At 39.7% G+C, this 11,073-nt stretch overlaps 1 protein-coding gene across 1 annotated transcript; it reads left to right on the top strand.

Annotated features, from left to right (window-relative positions):
- The first annotated feature begins 697 nt into the window (after window positions 1-697).
- On the top strand, window positions 698-1,330 carry LOC131228898 (uncharacterized). Its single transcript, XM_058224738.1, has 2 exons — window positions 698-772; window positions 1,034-1,330. Exons 1-2 carry the CDS (start codon window positions 698-700, stop codon window positions 1,328-1,330), a joined length of 372 nt encoding a protein of 123 aa, XP_058080721.1.
- Window positions 1,331-11,073: the final 9,743 nt, after the last annotated feature.

The following is an 11,073-nucleotide window of genomic DNA, read 5'->3' as shown; positions in this document are numbered from 1 at the left end:
TCCAATTTTTAAGATTATTTTAGCATATAAGTATAAAAATTCGGCAGGTCAAATGCTCCAGTGGACCGCACTACAAGAAGCAGCGACGATAATGAAACTCACCGTTGAAACCTTCCCAGGGGCTACTGTGATATTTATTTTCCATCCAAACTGTTAATAAAGTGATATATACCTGGATGAAGGTAAAACAGAAATATCTGATTGATCCAAAACTTCTACCGCTCACAAGAATTTTTTAATGGTGGTAGTTCAATCCCCACTGTGTGGTCCACTTTAGACTTGGATCTATCTCATTTTTCGGTTCATATACTAAAATGATCTGAAAATATGTATGGACGGTGTAGATAAAATACATACATTAATGTGGGTCCCACTTGAGCACTGTCTGAACGGATTATGGTCCACGCGGGGAAGGACGCAATCCGCTTCCAAAAAATCTGGAATCAAATATCTTTGACCGTGTTCCTTCGCTGTTATTACACACGAATACAAGATCAACGGTATGTAACACTGCCACGTAGGCAACAGGATTTTTAGCTTCTTAAACGCATCTAAATGTAAAAATATATATATGGAAATTAAAAAATATATATAAATATATGGAAATCAGATTTTAGACGCTGGCCATGAAAACCCTACAAAATCCTACTCATTCTCTTCAATCTCTCTCTTATTTTCTTGAATTCTCCTCTTCTAAATGGCAATGAAGAAACAGAGCAGAGGCCGTCAGAAGATCGAGATCAAAAGAATCCAGAACGAAGATGCTCGCCAGGTCTGCTTCTCGTAGCGTCGATCTGGGCTCTTCAAGAAGGCGAGCGAGCTCTGTATTCTCTGCGGAGCCGAGATCGCCATCATCATCTTCTCCCAAGCGGGCAAGGCCTTCTCATTTGGCCATCCGTCCATTGAATCCGTGATCGATCGGTTCATCACACGCGATCATCCGTCCACCGCGCTCGTCTATCGCGACAATTTGGCCTGTGGTGGGTCATCGTTACGAGATCTCAGCCGTCAATATACGGATCTGGCTTTTCAGGTGGAAGAGGAGAAGAGGAAGAAGGCTAAGCTCGATTGTGTGGTGAGGAACGGTCAGGATCTGTTCTGGTGGGAATCACCGATCGAGAATATGAGATTGGATGAGCTGGAGCAATTTGGAGCGTCGATGGAGGAACTGAGGAAGAAGGTGCGTAAACGGGCGGATGAGATGTTGGTGGAAGCGTCTTCTTCAACTGCGTTCCTGGGTATGAATTCTGTTGGTGTGGTCGATCCTTTCATGGTCGAGGCTCCAACGGTCATCACACGGAGTTTCGGTTTCGGGCGTGGGTTGTTCTGAGGTGGATTTAAATTATTATTTTAGGAATGCGAATAAGAAAAATAAATATTTTCTCTCTGCATGTCGTCATATGCGAATGGCGGATGTTCTTTATTATCCACGGTTGGATTTCATTGTTACTATCACATCAAGAAGATCTTTAAATCATGTCCATCTAAGGTGAGTGTCAACGAATGATAGATGGTTAGTTGATTCATACCATTGATTTGAGACACGTATTGGGTACTACCCCCGCCAGGAGGGCGGATTTCCTGCGAAAGCAAGTTCCTGCGCTGGAAATCTGGGTGCGGCCCAACGTGATGTTTTTGAGAAATCCACCCCGGCCATCCGTTTTACAAAATATTTTTAGGATAATAGGTCAAAAATGAGTTGTATTTAATACTCAAGTAGGCCTAAAATGTGAGTATTGAACGTATCCATTTGAAATATTCGTGGGGCCATAGAAGTCTTAAATCATGCTAATATTTGTGTTTTCAGTTCATCCTAGTAGGAATGACATTATTAACAGCATGGATGTCATATAAACATCACTTTCTACCTCAGAGAGTTTTCAACGGTAGGAATTTTCCTACCCACATTTTACTCTAGTGCGGCGCACTTGAGTCTTAGATCCTTCTCAATTTTGGTCTCAAATCATAAAATGATCTCAAAAAACAGATGTACGGGGTGGATTTCTCAAAAACATCACGTTGGGCCCCACCCAAGTTTCTAGCACACAGGAACTTCCTCGAAAGGCTTTCACAGGAAATCCGCGTCCTACGCGCATTGGACCGGATTCGGTCCAACCCGATTTGGTCTGAAATCTACGTGGTTAGATCCGAACTTGATCCGATCTGGCACCGAGTCCAGGACATCGGAGTTGACCCGATCCGATGCACGGTTGGCCTGACCTGAACCGAGTCTGACTCGGTTAGGGAAATCGAGTCGGATCGGATTAGGTACGATCCTTTTTTTAACGGTGAAAATCATTATCCTCGTTGCTATTTTCGGTGTGGTCCATTTGAGCTTTAAATATGATTCTTTTTTTTTTACCAAATGCTCTAAAATGATCACGAAAAATGGATAAATAGTATGGATATAATAAATACATCATTGTGGGGCCCATGTTGAACTCATTTGAGTCGTTCGTACAACTCGGAGCCCGAGGCTTTAAAAGTTACAGCTGTAAAATAGCTGTGAACGGCGTTAATGTCAAGTCCCGTGCGCATTGGTAGTATACAATGTATTGACGTTAGCAAGTTAGGTGGGTCTGATCATGGTGCATGTGTTATATCAAAACCGTCCATCCATTTGGCCAGCTTGTTTTAAGGCTTGAGATGAAAAATAAGATAGATCTAACTATCAAGTGGGCCACACTGAAAAAAGCAGTGAAGATTGAACGTCTATCATTGAAACCCTTTTTGGGGTCACAGTCTGACGGAAGTTTTGGATGATTTCAATTTGTTTTTCCTCTTAATTGAGGTCTTTATGACCTTATGAACAGATTGGATGGAAAATAAACGTTATGGTAGGCCCTAAAAATTGTTTAAAGGTGAAAATCATTCTCAGTTGCTATTTGTGGTGTGGTCCAAATGATCTTTGGATATGATCCAATTTTTTAGATAATGCTCTAAAATGATCTGTAAATATATATTAACAGTGTATATATAATAAATACATCACTATGGGGCCATATAACTTTGATCTCCTTTGAACCGTTCGTACAACTCGCAGCACGAGAAGCATCGTCTTGGCACGACACGTACCTACACCTAGTGCGTAACCCAGCTACATAGCTGTGTGCGGTACACCAGCAAATCCTTTTGCTATTGTACACAGTAAACTCTGTTGGGGCCCACCTTGAATGCGTGTGATTTATCCACGCCGTCCATTCATTTTTGCAGATCATTTTAGTGGTTGAACCCAAAATTGATGTATATCCAAAGCTCAAGCGGACCATACCACAGGAAAAAGTAGAAGTATCAAAAAAACTACTCCGGATCGGTCCGGATCCATTTGGATCGATTTTCGGGTCGGGTCGGGTCGGGTCAGATCAGGGCCAATCCGAACTCGACCCAAAAAGATTTTGGATATGGATGGGGCTACCTAGTCCGCACCGATCCAGACCGCGGTTCGGTTTTGATCAAGTCGGATCGGGTCAGCTCCACCGGATTGGGTCTGTTTTGGCCAGCTCTAGAGATGGATCGTCCATGCAGGGCTTTGTGTTGCATGTTGATGGATTATCTCAAGTGATGAGTCCAAAAAAGTGAGGCTCGAGTAGACCACACCACAAGAAGCAGTATTAACTATGATGCTCACCATTAAAACCTTCGTAGCCCCACTTTCATAAGGTCACATGGAATTCTGTAACAGTCAAGAAGTTTTCAACGGTAGGCATTCAACCCCATTGTAGATCCTTCCATCTGTCGACTTTTTTGCTTATCACCTAAAATGATCAAATGGATGGACGACATGGATACAACACTTACATTACGGTGGGCCCCACTGATTCTCTGTCGGACCGTCCGTCTCTAGTTAGGTCCTGACGGGGGTAGTACCCAACTGGCATGCATGGATGTGATGGCTGCTCCGTGGGTGGAAGATGCTCCAAATGTATGATAGCTGCTCCATTGATGGAAATTGCAAACCACCGTTAGTTTGCCATTCCACTACACCGGATCTGTATCTTTCTCTTAACCGTTCATTTGTCGGAACGGTCAAATGAACTGTTATGATCTTACAATCTCTGTACCAAAAGCCTGGATCACTAGACTGTACGAAGCATTGGACCGTGATCATTTTTTCCAGTTACGTGCAACCTACTTGCATCGGACGCCGATTGCTCGGTGATCCCAGCACCATGTAGCTACGTGGCGTCAAGACTATGTGATGCCCATCATAATGTATATGTTTTATCCATGCGGTCCATCTATTTTTTCAGCTCATTTTAAGGTTTGAGCCTAAAATTACTGAAGTGGACCACGCCACAAGAAATAGTGGGGATAATATCGTCCACTTTTGAAACCTTCATAGGGCCCATATTGATGTTATTTATCATCCGACCTATTCATAAGGTCACAAAGACTTGCACAGGGGTAAACACAAGTATCAGCTTGATTGAAAACTTTTGTGGCTCAAGAAGTTTTTAAATCAATCCCCACCATATACCGTGGTGTGGACCACTTGCGCTACAGATATTCTTCAATTCAGGTATCATGCCCTAAAATGAGCAGGCAAAACGGAGGGATACATGATATAAAACACTGATATGATAGTGGGTCCCACAGAATCCTCACACCCGCGCAATCCACATCCACTTACACTATACACGTGCCATGTTTGTCAGGTTGGCTTGATGTTATGGTAGGGCTATACGTGCTAAGGGCAGTGAAATTGTAGAAGTCAATTGCATATGGAGCAAATTCCATAGGGCCCATTGTTGATGTATCCGTTTTATCAACACAGTCCATCGGTTTTACCAACCTTATTTTAAGGCATTGGCAAAAAATTGAAGTATATCCAAAGCTTAAGTTGACTACATCATAGGAAACAGTAGGGATAATTTCGTCCACCATTGAAACCTCCTTAAGGAACAGTGATTTTTATTTGTCAGCTAACCTGTTATAAACATGGATGAAGGAAAAATACAAATACCAACTTATTTCAAATCTGTGTGGCCCCAAAGAAGTTTTAAAAGGTAAACATTCCTTTCAAATTGTTTCAATGGTACGGTTAATTTGAGCTTTCAATATGCTTTAATCCTGGGGTACCACTCCTAAAATGACAGAAAGTTACTCTTAAAACTTTGATAGAGAGTTTCGATAAAATCATCTTTGGACAATTTAAAATCATCAGACATGACCCTTGGCATGTTACGGGAACAAACAATGGACCTAATAAGTGGATCCTTATTCTTGGAACCTAAATCGTAGCTAGTAATATGTCCGCTCGAAAAACCCTAATCATATATCTTTCTGATACAATTGAACTCAGACATCCCGATAAATATTAAAATATCGAACGAAAGTGAATGAACAAGAATCTTCTTTTTTTTTTTTTACACACGCACACACACACCCCACACATGCACGCCGTGGGATTTCACCACTGATGGGTACTCGAACCCTTGACCCGGTGTTGAAACTCCTAGGAGTCTACCACCCGGGTAAGAGTAAGGACCCGAATGAACAAGAATCCAATGCTTCCTAAAGGCATCAAACAATTCCGATGGAGTGATCTTGAACCAAGCAGGCCATAATCGAGGAAAAAACCTAATCCCTCAAGAGGTTCGCGACCCTTGTGCATGGCCAAAAATGTATAAAAAAAGAGAAATATACTATTAGCACACCGCATGTTGACGATCAACTAGCATGCTTTTTACCTAACAGAGATCCTGTCTCAGGTTCCCAGTCACCGAAATCTCAAAATAGAGGACATGTCAATTCATCGACTCACAAGCTAACAGTTTACATTTATAAATCTAGCATAATAGTTACCATTTCAGGGGGCTAGATACGAAGGGAGAGAGGGAGAATCAATGGGAGGCTGAGAAAAACATTGGGGTGAGTCTTCTTCTCGAAAGACCTTAGATTCTTGACTGACGTCTTACCTTACTTAGAAGGTCAATTTTGAAAAAGGTAGTCCCCTAAAAAAGCCAATAAAGTCAAGAGTATAATTGGAGTTGAGGATATCCAACCATCCCTTTTGAATAAGAAAGATATTTGATATCCCATTTTCTTTCTCACATCTCAATCAAGCTTATATCACATTCCACTTAACACATTTCCATTATACTTGTATTATTAGCTCGCATTTTTATTTTTATTTATTTGCGTATCATTTTCTTTATTATATTTGCCAATCTGGAGTCATTTGACTTTGTGAAGTAAGATCAGGATCCTCGTAAAGTAGAGACCAAACATCATTTTGGCAGAAAAGGGATGCTTAACACCTTTCTCTTCTGTCACCGAGACTCTTACCTAAGATCTACATTAATAAGTTAACCACAAGAATAATTTGAATCGGATAATTAATTTGTGATTCCCTGGCTCATGAGCGATTCTACATTTATAGTCAACCATAGATTCAATAGCTTTGTTGGCCAGTGGCTACTCCCAAAATTCGGAGTATATCCCTCACTCCTAAACTATACTTCGTGGGACAATTGTACAACCATGAAAACAAAAATGAGCCTGATCTAACTAAGAATGGTACATCAATAGAAGGGTGCACGTACATACCTCCACGCTGGTGATATTCAAAGGCTTGTGCCCTAAAATGAGTTGGTAAAATGGATGGTGTTTACACCTGTCTTGGCACAATCCACGTTGCCCAATAGGATGTTACCACATGTCAGCACTATCCTACAGGCAATAGGAAGTAAGATCATACTTGTGCCTTGAGAAAAATAAAAACTAGCTTGTTTTATTTTATTTATGCATTAATTGTTTTTGAATTTTTTAGATTAGGTTGTGATCTTGTGTAGAGGGTTGGACTTTTCATTGAACTTTTAATGGTGGGCCTCCATGTTGTGGGAATGAATGATGTTTATTTTATACAGCATGTATGGGTTTTAGAAAAATATTTCTACATCAAAAAGATGTGACCATTCTTTAATGAAAATTAAAGAGATGACGTCTAAATTAATTTGTTGTAGTGAGGTCCATGGTTCATTAATCTAGATAATTGTTCTCCACGAGATGACATTGATGCATTATGCCTATAAATGTAGTTGAACCATCAGTCTTGATCCTTTAGAATATTATTAATAGATTTGTCAATAGGTCAACACATGATTCATACAAACCTAATTCTCGTGGTAAGTCCTAAGTTTGAGCCACAACCCAAGCTCATGAGAGCTACATAAGTATGCCCAAGCTTGAGCTTGGTTGCCCACATAGGTGCAAGAATTAAGGGTGGCAATGGGTTGTATTGGCTAGTTGGTCAATTGACTCAACTTGCTTTTGAGGCAGTGTTAAGTGTAAAATATTGCATATTTTTCTATATTTATACATTGGTTTTATAAACATGATAATGCTTAATCGATTTAATTATTCATATTTTTATGTGCGTGGTAATTTCGAGAGCTCAAGGTGAAATTAATGTAAAAAGAAAGATTTATGCTCAGAAGATTACTAAATGAAGATTTGGATATTTGGAATTCATTAACAAATAATTTACATGCCAAAGATTCAAGAAAACCAAGTGATGAATGAAGAGAATTAAAGATTTGAAGTGAAGAAAAGGAATCCTAAAATTGTCATGAAAATAAACATATTCCTGAAATTGTCTTGAAAAAATATATTCTGAAACTCCGAGTACATTTTGAAATGCAAATTTGGGAAACTACGCAGAGTGTGTAAATTTGAGTTGGTTTCTAGATTTTTTCAACTCAGTGCGAAAGTTGAAGTTTCACAACTATAAATAGGACTCTTTAGGATATTTCAATACATCTTATAGGGTTTGGAAAGATCTCAAGGAACATAATACAAGGGTGGAACAGTCGCCAAAGAGTTTTTCTTTCTTTCTAGTTTATTTTTCATGCTTTGTTTAAGAGATTTGGTTTCAATCATGTCTGTAGTTTGCTAAACCTCTTGGTCAGGCGTAAGAGGTGAAACTTGTAGCTTGTTGGGATGTTTATTTTGCTTTGATTCTTGTTCTTATTAAACTTCATTGATTTCTAATTTGATATTAAGGGAATATTTTCAGTTTTCTATGATTTATTGCGACTCAAAGTACAATAGATGTTGTGATAGTTTTGGATATCTTGTTTTTCTGTTTTGAGATAGTGAGATTAGTAATTCCCGTTATTCACCATCGTCTCCTGAGCATGGTAAGGTGATAGAATCCCTTCTAATATTTACAATTCTCATCCATTGAGAATTAGGTCAATGAAAAGTTCAGATTTGATTTAAATTGTTTTATCTTCTAATTGGTTAGGATAAGACTCCAATTCGATTGTGTTTATTGAATCAAGAAACGTAGCATCTTGATAGCTACAAGTGGATCCTTGGCACCCTAGTTTCCACCTTTAAATTCATAAGTTTTAATCAACATTATTCACCATTATTCTCAATTATTCATATTTCAATTTAGATTTTTAGTCCTAGTTATTTTCAAAATACGTACAAGTTTAGTCCTTGTGGATTCGACCTCTGTCTTATCGAGTTATTACTCGCGACCCTACACTTGGGGTTGTGAACAGGCAAGTTCAACCTAAGCTAAATGAGTAGCGGGTTAAGCTCGACCAAAGAATTGTGTTAGCAATTATTAGATTTTACAAATAATATAAATTTATAGGATCTTGACTTAATACATTCAAGAAAATAAAATATTGTATAGAATAAAAGGTGTACCTTGCACCATTGAAGTAAATGAATCTCAATGAGACTTCCCTCAGCTCACCATAATGCGTGAATGGAGATCAGTGTATTCCATTTTAATATTGAGTTGGATAGAAGGCATAGAAGCCCGTAAATATATAGATGATTTGATTATAACCAATCAAATGGATATATTAATTATGTGACTTTTTATCACCTCATAATAATTAAAAATTGTAATTGTGCAATTCCAAAAGTTTTCTGCTTAAAAATGAATCTCTTTATATATATATATATATATATATATAAGCCACCTCCTTAAATAGGAAAAAACATCTATTTTTAAGATGAAAGGACATCTTTAGATTGTCAAGGGTCATCCTCATATCATTGGAACAAGATGAGTCATTCTCAAAAGATAATGAACCATTTTGGAGTACAAGAGTGATCATGTAAGGCATCCTATATATATATATATATATATTCCAAAACACCAGCTCCTCTTTTTAGAATGAGCAATAATAATAAAATAAATAAAATTTAGAACTCAAATATAATTTTTAAATTTTAATTATTCTGATTCTTTCCTAAATATTGAAGAAAAAATTCAAATAAAAGTTATAATTATTTATGTTATGGGTAAAAATAGACTGACTAAAGAAAAGAGGTCGGCCAGTGCCAGTCATGACCAATGAGTTCCTCAATGGTCAAGGAAGACATGTCAACCAAAACTACCTTGGCCTCAACAAGTCAGCTCGGCCTCGGCAGCTCAGTTCGGCCTCGGCAGCTCAGCTCAGCCTTGGTAGGATAGCTTGACCTCGACAGGTCAGCTCACCTCAATAGGCAATAGCTCGGAGCAATTTAGTCTTGCTTGGGTCAATTCAAGTTGTTCATGATCGAGTAATAGAGCTCAGTTATGGTGAGCCCAGTCCAAGTAGTCCTCGATCGTTTTACAGAGCTCAGTTGAGATAAGCTCAACTGAGATAAACTCAGCTCTGGACGTCTTTGCTCGACCATGAAAGACTCGGCCAGATCAGTTAGGTACGAGATTCTCTCCCAGTAACACACGACAGAAATAACCGCTCACGACGTGATTCTTGCATAACTGCCAGTATCCATCATTCTCTGACATTTCATGTAATGGCTGAAATTATGCCTAAAATTACGGACCACATTGTCTTGTCTTCACTATAAATAAGAGTCTCATTTACATTGAAAGATACGCAGAATCTCTCACCCGAAAACTACTCACACTACTTAGACCCAGATTCCTAGCCTGACTTTGGCATCAGAGGGTCCATTGCTCTCGCAAAGATCTCCTTTGTCCTTCTCCTGTGCAAGCTTATAGGGTTTGGCGCGAGTACTAGGAGCTTAGAGAGGGTGAACCAGATTTTTGCATCAACAATTTAAATGACCCAGTCTTGGATTAAAATTGAACCATAAGTGAATAAGTTAGGGTGGGGTTGGCTTTAATGCTAATTACCCAACTAGACCATATAAGACATAAAGCTTAAACCTGAAATAAAATAAAGAGAAGTTATATGTGTGTTCACGGGCATGCATGCATGGACTGATTACTTTACATGGCTCTAGTGTCATGTTTCGTTCTTAAAACTTGGGTGGTCATGGTAGTTTAGTGGAGCCTGTCGAGCCTCTCCCATTTATAATCACATGGGTTGGGTCAAGTTAAGCCGAGCTTGAAAAAATTTAAGTGGGTCAGGTCTAGTCATGAGTTGGGTTAGGGGCTAGAATTATCGGCTCATCTAGTAAAAGGGTCAGGGCTTGGGCTGAACCCAACCCAACCCAACCCAACCCAACCCAGCAAGAACTAGGCTGGCTGATGGAAAAATACCCTTGAAACGGCATAATCGAGACAGCTGCAGCTTGATTAATAAACGTCCTCCAATTTTAGGGCCAGGTCCACAGGGCCCGTATTTCAGTACAAGCCTGGCCTAATAGCCCGACAGGGCCCACCCAATGACAGCCCGACTCCTTGATCAGATCTGAAAGAAGGGCCACTATAGATGGCTGTGATCTTCACTCCCGGGGTCTGTGGATCATGATCCATAAGCAAAAATGGGCCCATAGGTCAACTATCCAGACTACTCATGGGTCCCACTTAATCCCCCCGGTCAAGATAGTCGCTTCAGTCGGTGACTTGCATTGACCCAAATGATCAAGTGGCTAGGATCTTCCAATATTGCAACTTTTGGGCATGGCCCATCCAGGGCAGCTCCCATCATCCCCACCGTCTGGGGGGCCATTTCAAGGGCCTGTGCATTGTATCTAGAACTGTGGCCACTGTTATAAGATCCGGACTATTGGATCATCCTACTACCCCGCCCCTTCCTAACTAGGAAGGCTCTGAGGGGCCACCGTGATATATTCATTCACACCGTCTATCCATTTTGCCACATCTTTTCAAAAATGAGGCAGTTCCAA

Source organism: Magnolia sinica, chromosome 16, assembly GCF_029962835.1.
Source record: "Magnolia sinica isolate HGM2019 chromosome 16, MsV1, whole genome shotgun sequence".
NCBI lineage: Eukaryota > Viridiplantae > Streptophyta > Magnoliopsida > Magnoliales > Magnoliaceae > Magnolia > Magnolia sinica.
The sequence above is the reverse complement of the archived record's forward strand: the minus strand, read 5'-3'. Positions and strand labels throughout refer to the sequence as shown.